The sequence below is a fragment of the Strigops habroptila genome, chromosome Z (genome assembly GCF_004027225.2).
Source record: "Strigops habroptila isolate Jane chromosome Z, bStrHab1.2.pri, whole genome shotgun sequence".
Lineage (NCBI taxonomy): Eukaryota > Metazoa > Chordata > Aves > Psittaciformes > Psittacidae > Strigops > Strigops habroptila.
The window spans coordinates 75907076-75927275 of NC_044302.2; the positions used below are offsets into that span (position 1 = coordinate 75907076).

The following is a 20200-nucleotide window of genomic DNA, read 5'->3' on the forward strand; positions in this document are numbered from 1 at the left end:
TTTGCAGTAGTGTTCTTGTACATAACCCAGCAATCACCTGTTCACCACTGCAATGTTTATCCTCAAGCAGACAGGTTCTGCCCCAGCTCTGCCTTCTGCAGCTGCTCCCAGGGTCTGCGTGGAGCCGGGCTGTGGACAGGACACCACAAAAGCTGTGGGCAGAAACACTTGGTGGTAGAAACTGTGGTTTCATCATGAACTTGCACAGAGTGCCAGTTTCAAACCATCATAGTGACTCCTGCTCCTGGTGAACTTGCTGATAAAATTGGCATTTTTGGTACTTGCCAAATCATATTCATCACCTACTGCTATGGCAAAAGTGTGGAAAACAGAACAAGATGCTATAGGATACTTAAACTTTGTATCGATTGCACGTAATTATTGCAACTGCACAAATTGCTGTTTTGCTTGGAGTTACTCATATCCGCACGCAATTATAGCAGTTGCTGTGCATATTATCAAATGACTCCAGAAATCTCACTGGTCATACTTCGCTCTTTTCAGGTAATACAGGTGAGGTACTTGAGAAAACATGAATGTTAAGAGAGAAGCTGGCAGGGACGATGGACACGGTAGGAAGTTATTAGGATTTGTAAGCATCACATTGAAGATGAGAATGAAAAGTGTATTTACACGTTGAAAGACTGAGCTGGCATGAGTGGTGTCATCACTGACGGCAGCTGCTTTGGGTGGAGTTCTCAGGAAACCTTTTCATTGGCGTGAGAGATTTTTTGAGGATCCCATTAATGCTTTGCATTAATGCTGGAGCTACCAGAAATACTTCTAAATCAAACAGCTCGTGTAAGAAAGGGGTTTAGGAAACACTGGGGTGTAGATCACCCACAGCAAAATCACTGTGGGTTATGTTTTGGGTTGTATTTGAACACGTTAGCCTGCAAGCTCACACCCAACCGCACAAAGAGGCCAGGCAGAATGGGAGCAATGTACTGCTGCCACCGAGCACGCGCTGCACCTGACTGGGTACCCAAAGGGTACCCAGAGCGGGCCCTCTGTGCCTCGTGAGCCAACCCCGGTATTGCCCCTTGGGCAGGCAGCGACCAGTGGGCACAGACGGCGTTCTACCCTGAATGCCGGTCCCCGCCGCTCCCCACAAGCTGCAGGTCACCACGGCCCAGGGCGCCGGGCTCCAGGGGCCGGCACCGGGGGCAGGATGGGTTGGGCTAAGCCCGTCGGTCGATCGCCATATGTAAACGAGGCGCATCCTGCCGCCCAATCAGGGCGCACGGAGCGGGCAGCGCGGCGGCCCATTGGCGGGCAGCTCGTGGCGAGATGGCGTGTTCGCCGCTCCTGATCGAGTCTCGAGCTGTGCGGCGTTCGCCGGGCCGTTGCCCTGGCGACGCGCCGAGTGACGCGCCACCGGGTGGGCGTACCGGGCGCTCGCCATTGGCTGCGCGATCGGGCGATGGCGGCGGCTGGCGTGCCGCGCCCCGGGTGTCCTTGCTCGGGGAGGAGCGGCCGGCTCAGTCCGCGGCGCGGCGGGAGGTTGGACGGTGGTAGTGTGTGCGGCGGTGCGGCGCCGGCGCCGAGGCGGTGAGCGGCTAGCGGCGGCAGGAGGGCCGCGTTTCAGTCAGGCGCGGTTCGGGCTGCCCGCCGCTGCGGCACGGGTCCTAGTGGTCTGGAGACGGGCCGCGGCCCTGGGCGGCCCCGCGGAAATCGGCCGGCCGGATAACGGCGGCGCGGGGGAGGGCGCTGCCGCCACCGCTGCCCCGGCGGAGCGGCGGCCGCCCAGCGTCACAGCTCCGGGTGGCGGGCGAGGGAGGGCAGAGCCGCCGTCGCGGTGCCGCCTTGACGCCGGAGGGTGCGGCCCCGCGGGGTGGGCACCGGAAGGCCGCCCGCCGCACCGGCTGTCGCAGCGCTGCTGTTGCGCGGGGCCTCCGTGGCCGCAGGGAGGAACCGGTCCTTCCCCTTGTAGGCCGCGCCTCGGTCACAGTGGAGAGCTGTGCTTCGGCACGAGGTTGCGGGGGGCCGGTGTTTGGCGTGCGGGAGGGTGGTTTCTCTTGCTGAAAAAAGCCGCGGCCCGGCCCTTTGACAGCGTCTGTGTGCTGTCATGTGCCGTTCAGGTGAGCTCTGCACAGGTTTTCGCTCAGCTGTTTTTGCCACTCGCTACCTTTATAACGCCGTAGCTATTGCTGAATCAGCTAGCGAGAGGTGGAAAATCTGTGCTGATCTAATAGAGGGTGTTGCAGATGATTGCTCTCAGGTTAGTGAGAACTCTGTGTCAGACTGTAGGTATTTCATTCAGTTACGTGGCAGATAAATTATGTGAATTATTTATGTAAACATACAACCAGTCTAGTTTGCTTTCTAGGTTCTGGCTAAGTTTTTGAAGACGTTTCGGTTGTTTTTTGCTTACATTTTGTTTTGATTCCCAGAATGGATTGCTTTGCACTAGTCTCCTGGAAATTTTTGATGGAAAACAAAGGCAAATAGGAAATTATGGAATCATAGCATTATTTGCATTTGAAGGGACCTTAAAGGTATCTAGTTCCATACCCCCCACAGTGTGGATAGGGATTTATGAAACATCCCTTTTGAACCATCATTTTGAAATTTAACAAAATTATATTAATGTTAATATTGATATTTAACATGTCTTGCTAATGTCAAGCTATGGGTCAGTGTAACTACAGAAATATTTTAAACAGAATTAGAAATATAAGCTGATCATTTTACAGCACTCCGTAATGCAGGATCAGTGTATGAAATCTCAATCAGTATTTTCTAGAATGGTAACTGAATAGCGAAAAACCCCATGCTCTTCAGGCAGGTTAAATAAACATGCAGGCTTTAAAGAATCCTTCTAGGTTAAGAGTTACTGACACTCAGTAAACCCCAAGATCAGCAGTGACGCATCCCCTATTTTGTAGCAGCAGTTAATGATAAAAGGTTGTTTAGTGATAGGTATTAAGCATAAGTATTTTCATAATCAAATTAATGCAACTTTTCCCGATTAATTTATGTGAAGCCATTTCACACTTAATAGTTTTGCTTAGAAATGTGGAAAATAATAGCTGAAGAAAGACTTTAAAATCTTTGTAGCTCTACTAAGAACTTGTTCATTGAGAAGGTAATTCCAGCTGTCAGAATTTATAGGTTGTAGTTTTAGGACTGGTAGGGCTCTATGTTATATAGTCATGTAGTAACAACTAATTCTGTTTGTCCTGCAACAGTGTGGTATTTGAAAGTATTTGTATTTTCATAGGCCATTGCTATGCCTTTTTTATTTTTGGCATTGTTTCACTATCTGTGGTACTAAGATATATACCTCTGGCTGTGTCTTATTTTAGTTTTCCTAATTGAAAGATACCTTATATTCTGTTGAAGAAAATCGATAATGCCACTTTGGAATAGTTTTGCAAGAACATAAATTTACAAAACCATATGTAGATTATATTAAACAGGGAAAAGCGAAGGATAATGTTGACTTTGAAAGGAGTGGTTGTGCTGTGTTGTTTGTTTTTTAATAAACGCTTTCTGTCAAGAAATAATTTATTCACAATGAAAGCAGTCCTCAGTGACTGTTTTGGTTCATTTGGTTCCATGAGCCACAAAAATCCTGCCATGCCTTCATTGTGAAGGGTGGAGAAAAATAGATTGGTGCTGTTAGTGCTACCATGATTCAGATTGGCTTCAGTAGATGTAGTAGATGTAGTGCAAGATGATTCTGGTATTTTCAGAAACACTAAGCAGGTCTGTTATTTTCTCCATTGAATGACAGCTTCATGTTTGATGTCATAGCCAAAAAAAAGAAAATACTGTTCCCAGAAGCCTAATGGATGGATTGTTACTTTTAAGGCAATATGAAGAGGTTTTTTAATCCACTTTGAAGTGTCAATGTGTAGAGCCCTCAGTCCTCTATGGAAATTTAGTTGGAAATCAATGCTAGGTTTGTACATCTAAATACTGAATTACAGATTGTCTCTGCTAGCCAGGCTACTATTTAAGCATCTTTTGAACTTCATGATATAGTTACATAATTATCTTTCATCTCAGAGTTTTATAAGCTGTTGATTTTGTGTGATGAGAAAAGCAAAGTCCCAGTACTAATGTATTTGAGAGATTTTTTTGGCATTTTGTTTCTGTGGTAAAGAGCATAAGGAAACATCCTTGATGAACTTGTATAAAGGTACACCACAGAGCAAACAGATGAGGATGCAGTTTTGTAACTGAAGGATGTACATAACATCCACATTCTCAGTTATGTGAAAAGAGGTGTGAGAATTTCTGTTGAATGTTTGTTACCTGTTGAAAGGGGATGATGAAATGGAGCAGTAACCTGGGAATTAGTTATGGGTAAAAGAGCAGTGTCACAGAATACTGTATGTGAGAAGGACTTGGGCTTGAGGTGAAGAAGGAACCATTTTGAATGTGATTAACTTGAATCACTGCAGAATATTGAGCAGAAAGTAGAGAAGAGGAGACACAGTCAGAGAGAGATAAAGTTGCAAGTCCTGCTGTTGAAGTCGAGCATTACCAACAATGGTTAGTTGGTAATTTTATACAGTTAAAGTTAATCAATATTTTTTATAGGAAGACTGAGTAGAAAGAAGTTACAGAATTTAGTGAGTGTTTATGTAGGTGGTAAAACCAAGAAGTTTGAGTCAAAGTGGTATCAAAATTGTGTGACAGAAAGCTACAAAGAGATGTTGTAAGTGGTGGAGACATTAGCAAGACCTTTTTATGTGTATTTAAAAAAAAAATAGATTGAGAAGGCAGGAGCAGATCATCTTACATTTCAGAGGTTTAGATATATAAATGTGTTTTACGTGGAAGGTTGAAAGGTGGAGATTCTTACTCATCTGTTGCTTAACTGGTTTTGGGGGTATTTTTTTGGGGGGGGGGAATGTGTGTGTTTGGGTTTGGTTTGGTTTGATTTGGTTTATTCTGAGGGATGACTTCCAGAAATTTTTAGAGCTCTATTTTTTATCCATGAATCCTGTACTTGCTTATATGAAATGCTCTTTTGTTGCAGGTTTGCTAAGTGTAGAAAGAGAGTCTTGAAAATGTTGTCCAGACTCTTTCGAATGCATGGCCTTTTTGTGGCCTCCCATCCATGGGAAGTCATTGTGGGGACAGTGACTCTCACCATCTGTATGATGTCCATGAAGATGTTCACTGGGAATGATAAGATCTGCGGCTGGAATTATGAGTGCCCTAAACTTGAAGAAGTAAGGATTTAAATTCATGTTATAGTACTTACTGTCAATCAGTAGATCCAGGGTTTTCAGTAGAACAAGATCAGATTGCGATATATTAGGAGGAAAGTAGCTATGTAGAAACTTCTTTATTGCCTTCTTTTCCCTATGGATATTAAAGCTGTATGCAAGCAGTGATGTGTTACAGGTGGTTTTCATTAAATCTGTCAGTTGCACAGTATCTAGTGAACAAGGAGTTTATATTGGTTTAGTTTTTTAAGACAGACTAGCAGTGAAACTTCCTTTTTAGTGCAGGTTCACAGTGTATTTTTTTATTATGGAAACTTAATAAGTTACTACTTTATGAACTAACAAAATTGCTTTGTATTTCGAACAGGATGTTCTGAGCAGTGACATCATCATCCTGACAATCACACGCTGTATAGCAATCCTTTATATATATTTCCAGTTCCAGAACCTAAGGCAGCTTGGATCAAAATACATTTTAGGTACTGTATGTGATTTTTGTATTTGCTGTATGCCTTTTAATTGGTTTTGATTATAAATTGGTAATAAATATCCAAATTCAAATACTTATGTACAGAATGGGGTTATTTCAGTTACTTGCTTCATAGCAGAATAAATTTTTGGCATGTATCAGAGTGCAGTATTCTAAAGGACTTTTGTGTAGTTGTATAAATGGTGGAAATGTAATTCTTGAAATAATTGTTTACTGTGTGAAACACTTAAAAATATAGAGCTGTTTATAAGCCAGTTTTCAGTTTTGCTGATAATGAGAAGATTTATGGCTTTTATTTGTTAGAGTCTTACTTTGAAGGCAGTACAAATTTTAAATTTAAATATCTGTATAAAAATAGCACCTACTTCAGTTTGTATTGTAACTGCTATTACTGCAGTCTGAGAGACGAGAATTGTCACTTGTTTGCTTCAGGACTGATCTAAAGGTGTAGATTTTCTATTTTCCTCCCTATATGTAAAACAAAATTTTTCAATTCTCTCCCTTTTTTTTTAAGGTATTGCTGGCCTCTTCACAATATTCTCAAGTTTTGTTTTTAGTACAGTGGTAATTCACTTCTTGGATAAAGAACTGACAGGTCTGAAGTAAGTAATGAATTGTTTTTCCAGATTTCTTGCTTGAATTTGTGTTCCTGTACAATAAACCTTGAATTTTAACATATGCCTCTCTTTTTTTCAGTGAAGCTTTACCGTTCTTCCTGCTTCTGATTGATCTATCAAGAGCAAGTGCATTAGCCAAATTTGCGCTCAGTTCCAACTCACAGGTCAGTGGGGTTGTTTTTTTTTCCGGTTGTTTGGTTGGGTTTTTCTGCATTTGGGGTGGTTTTTTATTTTGCAGTGGAGCTCTTGAATTTAATGTTTAAATATGTACATAATCCCATTGCAGGGGGTGTGGAACTAGATGATCTTTCAGGTCCCTTCCAAGCCAAGCCATTCTGTGATTCCACCAACAAAATAGCTGCAGGAGACTCCCTAGAGTTTGCCATGCCTGGCTTCTGGAGGAAATACCTTTGCCCCCAGGGGAAAGGCTTAGTGTCTTTTATGTCTTCTTTCTGTCAGCTAAGTCTAGAGAGTTAAATAATGAAATAATAAAAGTTAGGGTATACAACCACAACCACAGGCAGCAGTGGTTGCAAGAACTTTTGAAGTGCCATGACATGTGTGGCTTCTATTTTATGTCTTAAAGCATAGAAGTCCTGTAATTAAAGTCTGTGCCCATTAGTGTTTTCGGAGCTTAGAATACTGATGAACCAAAGGTAGAGAAATGAATCAAAATGAAATCATTTTATGTAAATAAAGACTGTCAAACTTACGGGAAATAAAGCAATTAAAGAATATATGCTCTCATAATAGTTCAATATATGTTTTATAAGGACTTATCACCATACTACTACTCAATTTACTAATCGTGTACTAATTATGTGTACTCCCTTAATTTGATTTCTGTCTTTATATTAATATACAGAAATTTTTCTTTTTAGGATGAAGTTAGAGAAAATATTTCACGTGGAATGGCAATTTTAGGTCCTACGTTTACACTGGACGCACTTGTGGAGTGTCTTGTGATCGGTGTTGGTACTATGTCAGGTGAGCAATACAATCTGAGGGCGATACAATCTTTCAATCTAAATCTTGAAAAGCCTTGGGATATTGAGAGTTTCTAATAATAGTTGTTACCCATGAGAGTGGAGTGACTCAATCTTTTTTTTTTTTTAACCTTCCTAGTTAGCCTGTATTGCTAGTTTCCTGCAGGTATGAATAATATGTTGAAGAGAAGTTTGAAATACAGATAACAGTAGGAATGAACTTCTGTGCAGCTGCTTTTATGAGATCAAGACTTCCTGTCATTCCTGTTAACATCTTAAAAGAGCTGCTAAAATTTTCTCTTGGGCATTCTTAAAAATGAGTTGCACTTCCAGCACATGTACACTTATTTCATATTTTTGCAAAAATGGAGCATTTCTAAAAATTACACCAGGCAATTAGTCTAGTTAAAATAAAAATAACCAATCTTTTAAGTGGTTGGGGTTTTTTTTCCCCCTCCAATCTTTTGGTCTTCGTTTAGTTCTATGTGCAGTACCAGTTGTATTTCCTTAAGAAGAGAACAGTTAAATGTAATAAATGAAGGATTTTCAAGTATAAATAACTGATTTCTTTGTAAAATAAAGTGCCATAGTTAGGACTAAACAGGTTTTTGTTTGCATGTTTGTTTTTGTCTGTTGCTTGGGGGGTTTTCTGGAGGGTAGGGATGGTGTTTAAGCTGTCTTGCATGCCTTAAAGGCATCTTTCAATGCACTTGCTTTTCAAACTGTTTTGGACTTTTTCAGGGTATGTGTATTAATAAGCTGTTTTCCCATTTACATCTAGGAAAAAAACCCTTGTTTTGTTGTAGCATATAGTTGGTTTCTTTTTTTTGTTTTTTGTTTTAAATTATTTATATTGTTAGCTCTTTCATCTTTACTAAGGAAGTTCTGTAATGCATGTGTGACATAGCTAACTGACTTTTTCTGAATACCACGCTGGCAAAGGGTAGGTGGGGTATAAAGTGTTTCTTACTTGCCACCTTTGGAAGGGATTTTGATACATAATGTCAGCTAACTTCTTTGCTTAGGTAAGTGAGGAGTTTCAAGCTTTCAATGTGAAGCTTCAGAATCTGGAACTGTAATTATTTTTATGTACTTAGACTTTAAAAGTTTCTGTAAATACTGTACCATAAATACATACTGTGCTTAGAATAAACTAATGCACAATGGCTAGGGCTTACCATGCTCGTTTTTTATTAATCTAGACAGTTCATCCTATAATTTGCAGTGTCAGTTTAATGGTTTCTTTCTTTCTTCTGCAACACTTCTTCAAGTATAGAGAAAGCCCATTGCATATACAAATGTAAGAAATGTTTTTTTTTTTTTTATGTAGGTGTACGACAGCTTGAAATTATGTGCTGCTTTGGCTGTATGTCTGTCCTTGCCAACTACTTTGTCTTCATGACTTTCTTTCCAGCTTGCGTGTCCTTGGTATTAGAGGTAAGACCAGCTTCAAGACAACATCAAGCTTAATATTCAGACCTTGTGCTTCCTGTAGGCTTTACATTTCTCCATGGAATTACACACCAGCATGTTTGTCTTCTTTTCAAAACAAACAGAGGAAATGCACAAAAAAAGTTATGGTGGCTGAGCTGGTAACAGTAACTTGTTAATGCCACTGTAAATGAATCACACAGTGGTGAGTTCTGACCTAAAGCAGAGTAAATTAGTTATATCATAAATTATTGGCTGTCCAGGTTTTTTACAATTTACGGTCTTAACATAGGCTAAACAGTAGACTGTAGGCTCTTTACTTATCATTTGTTAGTGATCAAATAAAAATACAATGTCAAAGCTTGCTTGTTGGTTCTTCTGATATGTACTAAATATGACCTATTTTAAATTTTGTTATTTTTGCAGCTTTCAAGAGAGAGTCGTGAAGGGCGTCCTATATGGCAGCTTAGCCATTTTGCTCGTGTTCTGGAAGAAGAAGAAAATAAACCAAATCCTGTAACACAGAGAGTCAAAATGATTATGGTTTGTGGCTCTTTTTCACCTGTGGTTACACAGTCAGTAGGGTGTCCTAGTGCAATGAATCAAGCTTTTGTTTTCTATAGATTTGTATTATGCATCCCATTAGTCTAGTTTACCATGGTAATTTAAGAACACCCCCTGTATGTACACCTAAAGTCTTCCTACATATGCCATTTCTGTGCCAAACACTCAGGGCTTTTGCATGTGTACTGATTCCTTCCTTACATTGAGGGTGGCAGAGCACTGGAACAGGCTGCGCAGGGGGCTTGTGGAGTCTCCCACTCTGGAGACATTCAAAACCCTCCTGGATGCATTCCTGTGTAACCTGCTGTAGGTGGCCCTGCCTTGGCAGCGGGGTTGGGCTAGATGATCTCCAGAGGTTCCTTCCAACCCTAATGATTCTGTGATTCTTACCCCTAAGTACCCTCAGCTCCCTTGCTTATTGAGCAAGTGGAAGGATATGGTGGGACAGGTTCAAAGCTGAGTGTTATCACGATAGGCCAAAATGGGTGTTGGATGAGAGGTGTGGAAAACTGGCCTTTAGCTTTAGACTTTTGGGGAATGGAAAACAAACAAACAAAAAAAAACCCAAACCAACCAACCAAAAACCTAGAGAATGTTTAATCTTAGTGTGTCAGATACCTAGTTACACTTGAAAAATTAATACCTGTTTTGTGTTTTTAATACAGTCGCTGGGTTTGGTTCTTGTCCATGCCCACAGTCGTTGGATAGTGGAACCAGCTTCTCAAAACAGTACTGTAGAAAATTCAGTGGGATTGGATGAGAATGCACCGAAGAGAATTGAACCTAATGTTTCATTATGGCAGTTCTACCTTTCTCGGTAGGTGACTTCACAAAAGAGAAGTGTTTCCTTCATTAGGGTGTATTCTCCAGCTGCCAAGCTATGGTCCTAGGGTGCAACACTTGTGAACTAAGATCTAGGATATTTTGGAACCAGAGGTGACATTTCATAAGAAAGATTTCAATATTATGCTGTTAGTCCAATCTCCTTGAAGTAATCAAGAACTGATCAGGAACCAGCTGTCCTGTATGCATCAAAATGCTATCTTTTTCCACTAGCACTGACACCTTTCAGAGCACATTGTAAAATAAATTTTGTGACTGCATAAGAGTAATTATTTATGCGGAGCTTCTGACCATTCACACACAAGGGCAAAAAGCACAAAAGCCATGTCACTATTGCCTTTCCTTCAGCTCAACCTAAGTTAGCAGCAATGGTGGTTCTATGTTACTTCTGAAAGCTCAGAACTGTCTCGTTTAGGGGGTTTTTACACCTCATAGCAGTTCAGCTTGCATCATAGTAGTCATTCTTAGTAGAGGAGGATGATTGAAACTTTCTACTTTATCATTGGTAGAAGATGCCTTTTGACTGGAATTTCTGTAACAGTATAAATTATCATGAAACTCTTGCCCTTTCGAAAGCAAAGGGATGTCAGAATGCTGATTATAAACAACAAATTGTATGTACCATGTATTTACTTTTTGTTTGGTTTTGTACTTTTTGTCTGGTTTAGAATGGCCAGTATGGATATTGAACAAGTAATCACTCTTGGATTAGCCCTGCTCCTTGCTGTCAAATACATCTTCTTTGAGCAAGCAGAGACTGAATCCACACTCTCACTGAAGAATCCCATAACGTCTCCAGTGATGGTCCAGAAAAAGGTCCCAGAGAACTGTTGCAGGAAGCAATCTGGAATTCTGAAAAACAATCAGAAATCTAACACATTAGAAGAAGCTTTAATTCCCAAAGACGGAAATGGTAATTTTTAGCATTTTGAAGTCTGAAACTATTCCCGAGTATTTGGACAAATACTGAAATTTGTGGTTGTATGTTGTATTTGGAATCAGAACTTCAGAAATTTGTAAACCAAAGTTCATTTTAATTGTCTTTATGCAGCTGAAGTCATAAAACCTGTATTAGCAGAGTCATCAACCAAGGCTACATTTGTAGTTGGCAGCTGCAATCCTGTGGAAACGTCTTCATTTCCTCATGGAAAAGAGGAAGAAATTGAGTTACCGAAAGAACCTCGTTCTATTGAGGAATGTGTTAGTATACTTGGAAACACAGAGGTATGTAAAAATAAGGCTTGTGGGGTTTTTTTGGTTTTGTTTTGGGTTTTTTGTGGGGTTTTTGTTTGTTTGGTTTTTGTTGTTTGTTTGGTTTGGTTTTTTTTTAAAAAAACCTCACTGCAATATCTGATTGAAGAATTCTTCAGTTAATTTTCCAGCTTTTAAATGATCCTATTGATTGTAACATCATTATTGAGAAAACTCTGTGCTTTTAATAATAACTTGATCGCATCCTGGCCTACTATAAAACCTGACACTGGCAGTTGGTTCCTTTAGATGTACTCTGATAATGTCAAAGTAAACTTGTTACTCATTTTCATTTGGAAACATCTAAAAGGATTTTCACCAAGAGAATCTGTTCTTTCTTTCCCCCTTCATGTTTCCAGAAAGGAGCAAAATTCCTTACTGATGCTGAGGTCATCAGCTTAGTTAATGCTAAGCATATTCCTGCATACAAACTGGAAACCCTGATGGAAACTCAGGAGCGAGGTGTGTCCATTCGCAGACAGATGTTATCTAAGAAACTCCCTGAACCTTCATCTTTGCAGTATCTTCCATATAGGAATTACAATTATTCTTTGGTAAGTAAAAGGCAGACAAGCAAAATTTACTCTAAAACCATTTTCCAAGTAGATGTGACACATGCTTAAAGTGATGTATATAAATTAAAAAATGACCTTGGTGAAAACTGATGTAGAAGATAAAAAAAGGCATACATAAGGCACTACCTTCTATTGTTCTTAACGTTTTTAAACCGAGGGAGGTGGGTGAGTTTTGCTCACTCAAAAGCTTACTCAAAAAATACTTCCGACTGAAGTGTGCAGCTGCCTTATCTCTGAAATTCAGAATTCTACTACTATGGAGCCTGAGTTCAGCTGAATGGTCATACCGCTTGGAGCTCAAGTTAAAATGGAAGTTTATTTAAAATTCATTCAACAGCATGAGGGTCTTTTTAATAGTGTTTAAGACTTAGTAAGATTCAATACATCTGTCAAATACTAGACTTGAACAGTATTAGCTGTTGATAGCTATAGCTGTTCACTTTTTGAGGTGGGAATTGGTTGCTTTAAGGGTAGGGTTGTGGGTTTTCTCTAAGATACCACAGGCATACCACAGGCATTGCATTTAACATGCTGTGCTATACCACTGTAGTGAAACCTTAGTGATACCTTTTGTATTCTTTTTGTAAGGTTATGGGAGCTTGCTGTGAAAACGTGATTGGATATATGCCTATTCCTGTAGGCGTAGCAGGACCACTGTTTCTGGATAACAAAGAGTTTCAGGTGCCAATGGCAACAACAGAAGGTTGTCTTGTAGCAAGCACTAACAGAGGATGTAGAGCAATATGTGTAAGTATTGCTTGACTAGCTTGAAAACTTTATATATTATAAAACATATTTGGGGTGATATAAGGCATGTTTCTGGCTTCCTAAATACTAAAATTCACTGTCAGTAATCTTTGTTTACCGTCTGCTTTGATTTTTAGCTTGGTGGAGGAGCACGTAGCCGCATTCTGGCAGATGGGATGACTCGAGGACCTGTTGTAAGGCTGCCCACTGCTTGCCAGGCTGCAGAAGTGAAAGTTTGGCTTGAAAGCCCTGAAGGCTTTAAAATAATGAAGGAAGCTTTTGACAGCACAAGTAGGTGAGTACAATAGCTATTTGAGCCTTATTTCCTGACATAAGACTTCTGTGGCTCCTAACTGGGTTTTTTTATTGTTTTTGGCATACTGCAATACAGGAAATTAGACCTTTATTTTGGCTATCCCATGTAGACTCAATTTGTGAGAACAAAAATCACTCTGGCTGTGGGCCAAGGCTAGTAGTAAACATTTTCCAATGATAAGTGGTAAACAACTGTATCTTAACAACAGTCATTTGCATCACGAAATACATTATTTATTTTATTTAAGCATTTAAAAATAAACATAAAAGCTTACTTGAATTTCTAGTACTTCGCAAAAAGTAATTCAAAGTTTGGAATCTAGACTTTAAGATGATATTACTAATGTTAAGAACTAACTTGTGAGGTTCCAGAGAATACAAGATAAACTAATGCTAGAAGTGAAATGCTGAAAAATGTAAAACAGTATTAAGAACAAGTCTGTTTCAAGCCCTACAGTTTTTACTGAGATTTATGATTACATGCTCAGAGAGAGATTTCCTTATCAGATTTGCTTCTTACGAATGTTACAAGTGTCAGCTAAGTTCATACGTGTATTTTGGCCAGAATCAACTCATGCTGCTGTTTAAATGCAGTATTTCCCGGTTTGTGTTTCACCTGTGGAAGATAGCTTCCACAGAAGATAGTGTTGATAGTGGTGGTGTTGAAGATAGCATGTATTTTGCCTTGCTGTAAAACTGACGTAAGAATTTCCTAAGGCCTCATTTTTAATTTATACCTGGTAGTCAGATGTTTTAAGGAATGCAAATGAATTGAATTTATGATAGCACTATAGGATATTTTATTTCATGAAGTTCAGGGATAGAAAACATAAAAAAGAAGCAAACACTTTTGCAGTGAGTATTTTTAAAGCATTTACTCGAGAGGACTATGTGCATGGTGGCTGAAGGCTTTTTCCTGTGCCTCCTGTGAGGGAGGAGGAACACAGTGTTGTTAACAGTGCTATCTGCAATGATTTACTGTCATTTTGCCACTTAAAACTAATTTAATCTTTTCCCTTGAGGACTGTAAATAACAGTTGAATTTTCTTGCAGGTTTGCCCGCCTACAAAAACTTCTCATCAGTTTGGCTGGTCGTAACCTTTATATCCGTTTTCAGTCTGGAACAGGGGATGCAATGGGAATGAATATGATTTCAAAAGTAAGGACCAGTCCCCTGAAGTCTCTTTCGTAAATATGTCTTTTAAGAATAAATAAATTGTAGCCTACCAATCTGTGACTACCTGGCATGTGAAGACAAAGATAAGACATAGCACTATTTGCAGTGCTATAAAATAATAAAGTGTTCGACCTTGTCAAATATAAACAAGAATAGGATGAGAATGATGAAAGAAAAATAACTTCATATTTTATGGGGTTTTATTATTATTTAAAGAAAGTATTCTTGGTAAGTTAAGCTGGTTGCTCTGTTGCTTTGGACCGAAGATTTTATCTCACAGTAATTAATCTGTTACTGTTAAGTGATGTCTTTTATCACTTCCTTATAAAGGTTTAGGTATTTGGTGAATGGCAGTGGAGGGATGTCCTCTAGGTTTTTTTATTTGTCTTTATGCAAACATGGAAGAACTTGGGACATGACCCATAGATTGTAGGGATGCTTTGTGCTGCTCGAGATCAATACTCTGCCAGACCTTCTGTCTGATTTTTCTAGTGTAGAGAAGCTCTTTCCACTGCATGCAAAATGCATTTGTTTCATGCCCGTAGTGTTTGTCTTAGTGCATGTCGTATCTTCAGCATGGTAAATGCACCTAGTATGTATCCAGAGAGTCCATATGCACAGGGTAAAAACAGCTATTCTCTATATAATTCCCAAAGTGGTTAGGAAAAAAGATAGTGATAATTGGATTTTTCTTCTCCTGGTCCAGGTTCCTTCCTGAAACTATGTTCATTTGTTCAGCTGTAACTGATGATCTGATTAGACTTAATCTAATCTTGCTGTCCCACTATCCTTGAGTAGCTTGTTTTGCAACTGTAATGATATTGTTGCCTTTTATCTGTTTCTCTTCTAACAGGGTACTGAAAAAGCACTGATGAGGTTGAATGAAGAGTTTCCTGATCTCCAGGTTATAGCTATTAGTGGTAATTATTGTACGGACAAAAAACCTGCTGCTATAAACTGGATAGAAGGAAGAGGGAAGTCTGTTGTCTGTGAAGCAGTCATTCCAGCCAAGGTTGTTCGAGAAGTAAGTGTTTGCTTTCTTTTACTTGTTGATAAAAATGCATACATTTTACAAAACTGATACCTGTCTTGCATCATAAAAATTGTTTAAGTAAGTTGTTTTCCAGGTGAGAATGATTCCTACTTGTATTTTCAGATACAGCTGTAAATAAGCCCTTTTTCCTGAGATAATAAGTATTTTTCTTTCATAGTCTCTTCTGACATAATGTGCATATATGTAATATGCATATACATAATGATAAAGTTAAAGGCATTAGGATTTTCACTTTTTACTTTTGAAAACTTATGCCAGTTTGTCAGATCTTTACACATAGGGCTTTGCCTGAAATTAAACCCCATGTTTTTGATCATTTCACTCTGTTGTCTCTCACACAAACCCCATATTCTCATTAAGGTTCATATGTCTCTACTACAGTGAAACCAGATAATCAGGTGCTTCACATAATTCCAAAGCTGCCTCAGTGTCTTGCGTGACGAAGGGTAATCTTTATAAGCAATGCCACTTCTAGCCCCTGGCAAACTTGTCTTACATCATAAGCACTATCTTAGATTCACTTCCACCTGAGCTCAGATGACTGACTGTGTGCATCAGACCAAATCCATTGCCTGTTACCTGGTGTCCAGCGCTGGCCAGGAGAGACAATACCCAAGGACGAATTTACTGCACTGTACTCAGAATAGTATTCCATCAACTTGTTCAAGATTTTCTGAATCGGTGCTTTCAAATCTGATGGATTTGGGTTTTTGTTTGTTTTCCCCAGTAATTCGTCTAGTCCCTTTTGCTAAACTATGTAAACAATTCCACAGCACAGCTACACCTGGTGTGAGAACTACCTCCTTCTTGCTGTTGACTCCATTTGATGGTGCCCTAGTTTTATATTGGAAGAGATATATGAGACTTTTATCTTTGCTCTTCTGCTCAAGATTTTATAGTTATAACAAATGCAGCCCTTTCACCTTCCCAGCTACTCTTATTTTCAGACTGAAAAGCACTAGTTTATCTACGAGGAATGACTAAAAAGACTGTTGCAGTGTGTCTTTGAACATACTTATCTTTAGACCTTTTTCAGTTCTGAAATTTCTAAGTGCTGAGTACAGAGGTGGACACAGTATTCCAAGAGTGTATGAGCTTTTCTTAAAGGCCTGTGCAAGTCCAAACCCTTTGCACTGCCCTTTCCATTGTTACCTGGACAATGCAGCCTGCATTTGAAAGAGCTCCTTGTGAGCAAAACTAAAAGCAGGTATCTAGGACAAGGACTGAGTTGAATCTCATATGGAAGCAAACAAGGGGCAAGGGCTTACTAATCATAAATAGAGCATCTCTACTCCTGCCTAAGGAATGGTGTAGTAAAAGTGTACCACTTTGTCTAGGTATTGAAGACAACTACAGAAGATATAGTTGAAGTCAATATCAACAAGAATTTGGTTGGTTCTGCGATGGCTGGTAGCATAGGTGGCTACAATGCACATGCAGCAAACATTGTGACAGCTATCTACATTGCCTGTGGTCAGGTAGGTTTGTTTTACTCTGATTAACTTAGGTTTTCTTTAGTAGTAATTCTTATCCAAATGCTTAGTTAACGGAGTGTTTTGGTTTTGTTTTGCTTCTCCTCCTTGATTTGAAGGATGCTGCGCAGAACGTGGGCAGCTCTAATTGCATCACTTTGATGGAGCGAACTGGTTCCACCAACGAAGACCTGTACATCAGCTGCACAATGCCTTCTATTGAAATAGGAACTGTTGGTGGAGGCACCAACTTGCTCCCACAGCAAGCCTGTTTGCAGGTATAGATCAGAAAGTTTAAAGCAACTTAGCAGTTTCAATCAAAGCTCACTTTCATGTTGCGTATATTGTGTTCAAGTAATGGTGTGGGAAGGAGCTTCTTGAAACTTGGAGGATTTGACATTAAAATTTTAGAATTATCTAATGAACTGTTTTCATGTATTGAGATTCTAAAGCTTAAGATGTTTAATATTAAAATTATTTAAAGCTAGTTTGATAGATAATTTGTAAAGACTTTAATACTAAATTTAGCATAAGTTGACTTGGATTTCATAGCATTATTGCATATTTTTCTCCCCAGATGTTAGGGGTTCAAGGTGCAAGCCAAGATAACCCTGGTGAAAATGCCCGTCAGCTCGCTAAAATTGTTTGTGCCACAGTGATGGCAGGGGAGTTGTCACTGATGGCAGCTCTTGCAGCTGGGCACCTAGTCAGGAGCCACATGATCCACAACAGGTAAGAAACAGAAAAATTCTTGTCTTTGCTGGTTTGCCCTTCTTCCAAGTACACAAGATTCAATAATAAGTAAGTGAATAATAGAAACATGTAATAGCAGTGTAACATTTTAACTAATGTAATTATCTTACTGTTTTTATTAGGTCAAAAATAAATCTACAAGATCTTCAAGGAACCTGCACTAAGAAGGCAGTTTGAATACTAAAACGGCTTTGAAATGAAGAGTTGCTCTAGCAACTCACCAGATGTATGGGGATAAAAAAAAACCAAAATCTGTGAAGTTTAAAATGAAAATCACCTTTAACATAATGATGTCTATGTAAGATGAAGTGAGAGATCAAGGGACTTGTGCGACACTACTTACGCCTTTGACTTTCTTCAGTGGTTAGAGATGACTTCGTAAAGAAGTCCTGTCAGATGTCTTGAGCGTGGCTTTGGAATTCTTGCTCTTACACATCATTTTCTAAAGGGGCAGTCTTATGTTTTTGCAGGCTGAGATCATTTTGATTTGTAAACTCCTGGTGACCACTGAAAAGTGATATAATGTACTTTGTACATTAAAAAAAAAAAGTTTGTTCTACACTTGGCTTGGATGCGCAGGTCCTTGCCATCCTTATGTTCTGGTTAGACAAGTGTGGTTTTTAAAGCGATGGCAAGCCCGATCACTTCCCATGAAATCCCAATTTTAAATTTGTTCACATGTAAAACTTACGTTTTAAGCTATAAGAAATTTTTATTGAATCGTTTTAGTTTTTATAGAAACCTCCATATATGTTGTACTGAATTTGCTGCTGCTTCAGCTAAGCAGCATTCAACGTTTCAACTCCACAATTTAGGTTATTACTTTATGGAAAACTTGTGACCTGTAAAGTTCTGAACTGTTAAATATAATTGGTACTGAAGTAGGGAAAAAACAGTGTCTCTTCAACTGTTTGTTATTTAGTCCAGGTAGAAGAAATAGATTTTGAAACTGGTAACTCCAAAAACTGTTATGTGTCAGGCAGGTGTTTAAACAAATGCAGTTTCTCAAACTCCTTTTGATAAGAGTGCATTCAAATAACAGGAGTCACGAACAGATGTTTACACTTCTTTTAAAGGAAGTCTCTCAAGGTACAGTGTGTGTGTATATTCCTAATTATTATTTTTAAGTGTTTGACACCTATTCCCCAGGAATAGGTGTGTATCCGCTGTTTCAGCTGAGATGAAGTGAAGCCAGAAAATCACACTGTTCTCTTAACATTAGGGGATTTTCTATTTTAATTCTTTTTAAACTTTCTTTTTGGGTGGGGAGTATTTATTTCAAGAAGAAATCTTACCCTTTTTTCAATGAAAAGTAGTAATTAAGGGAATTAAATGAAATTATATGTTAATGCAACAAGCAGTTTTTGTATTAAAGTACTGTACTTGGACCAGTGAAGCAGTCTCAGGTGTTCTTAATGTAATAGAGAAACCACAAGTTTATTCTGGTTTGATTCACTTTTGGGAATATTGCTAAATGCATCTCCATGGCTAGTTAATCATAGGACGGAAATTGTTAATATGCTTGATGATGAGGTGTTTTTTGTTTGGTTTGGGGTTTTTTGTTTGCTTTTTTTGGGGGGCAGATTGGTGGATTGGACTGGGTTTCTTGCTGGAATGCAGTGGCATTCCTGCAGGGGGGACTAGCAGAGGTGCTCTTCTAATGTGCAAATTTGGTATAAATCATTATTAGTTGTTTTGTAGTACATCAACAGATTCATACCACTGTAATGAGCTCATAAAGCAAATGTGCAAGCATGAGGACATACTACATGCTAGATATGTTATGATAGCATGTGAATATCAAATATCACGAATGCTTATCTTCCTGCAGTATTGTTGCTAATAGCTACCATTTTAAGGAAAGGTGGAACTACTTTGTTTTTATGTTCATTCAGTGACCTTATTTAAAGTAACATGGTCCTGGCAATAAATGGTGGTTCAGTGTTCAGTTTGGTGGATTTAACTGACATTCTGTCTTGCAGAATTAACATTTTGTATTATTACTGAATTGTGTACATTTTGGTACAGAACTACTTTTTCAGTTTCAGTAAAACAATGGAGAACATGTTCGCTTAATGGTGATATTTTAAGGTTACTTCACGACTTTGTGACATATCCTAATAGACAACATGACACAGGAGGGTTAAGGATAACATGGCTGGCGTACGGTACTAAACACAGCAGGGATGTGACACCAAAACCTGCCACGTTGTTGGCACAAGCCTGTACTTCCTTATCCTCCTTGAAGCTGCATCAACACACAGTTTGCCCAACTGGGAGAACTAACTTAACCCCCAGGTCTTTTGCTGGGGCCTGTTTTCCCCCTTTTCCTCACCTGTAGTTCAACTCCTATTCTTGATGTTGGCAATGTCTGTCAGTCTGTCTATCATCAGATATTGCACTGCAGCCCACAGTCTCTCTCCTTGGTGCTACCGCCTTTATGCCAGAAGCAGAGGTTACCATTTCAGATGTGTCGGAAAGTTTAGGGAACTGAAGCGCTCTTGTTTCCCTGCATGCCTGACAGTGATGCACTTAAGCATTGCTGCAAAGTTTGTGTAACAAGAACGCTTCAGTGCAGGAACAGTCTTGTGCAGTTTGTTTTGCATCCTTGGCAGAACCAAACCAGCTGGATTCACGTTCCTAGAGCTGCTGCAACTTAAATGCTGTACTATTACAATTGATACCATTTTCTAAGTATTTTAAAACCCTAGGAAAATGTAGTAAAAATAGTGTATTTGA

General features: G+C 39.3%; 1 protein-coding gene across 3 annotated transcripts; it reads left to right on the forward strand.

The window, feature by feature from the left end:
* The first annotated feature begins 1283 nt into the window (after positions 1 to 1283).
* Positions 1284 to 20200, forward strand: HMGCR (3-hydroxy-3-methylglutaryl-CoA reductase). Of its 3 annotated transcripts, XM_030512425.1 has the most exons (21): positions 1484 to 1551; positions 2394 to 2498; positions 4994 to 5189; positions 5554 to 5665; positions 6191 to 6278; positions 6373 to 6457; positions 7175 to 7280; positions 8610 to 8716; positions 9137 to 9253; positions 9940 to 10091; positions 10786 to 11030; positions 11169 to 11341; positions 11728 to 11922; positions 12532 to 12690; positions 12828 to 12985; positions 14059 to 14164; positions 15036 to 15206; positions 16574 to 16714; positions 16828 to 16986; positions 17286 to 17440; positions 17584 to 20200. In XM_030512425.1, exons 3-21 carry the CDS (start codon positions 5025 to 5027, stop codon positions 17636 to 17638), a joined length of 2649 nt encoding a protein of 882 aa, XP_030368285.1. In that variant the 5' UTR covers positions 1484 to 1551; positions 2394 to 2498; positions 4994 to 5024; the 3' UTR covers positions 17639 to 20200. The 3 variants fall into 3 exon arrangements, with proteins under 3 accessions (XP_030368284.1, XP_030368285.1, XP_030368287.1); XM_030512424.1 differs by lacking the exon at positions 2394 to 2498 and having other exon boundaries at positions 1284 to 1551; positions 17584 to 18984; XM_030512427.2 differs by lacking the exons at positions 1484 to 1551; positions 2394 to 2498 and adding an exon at positions 1837 to 2081.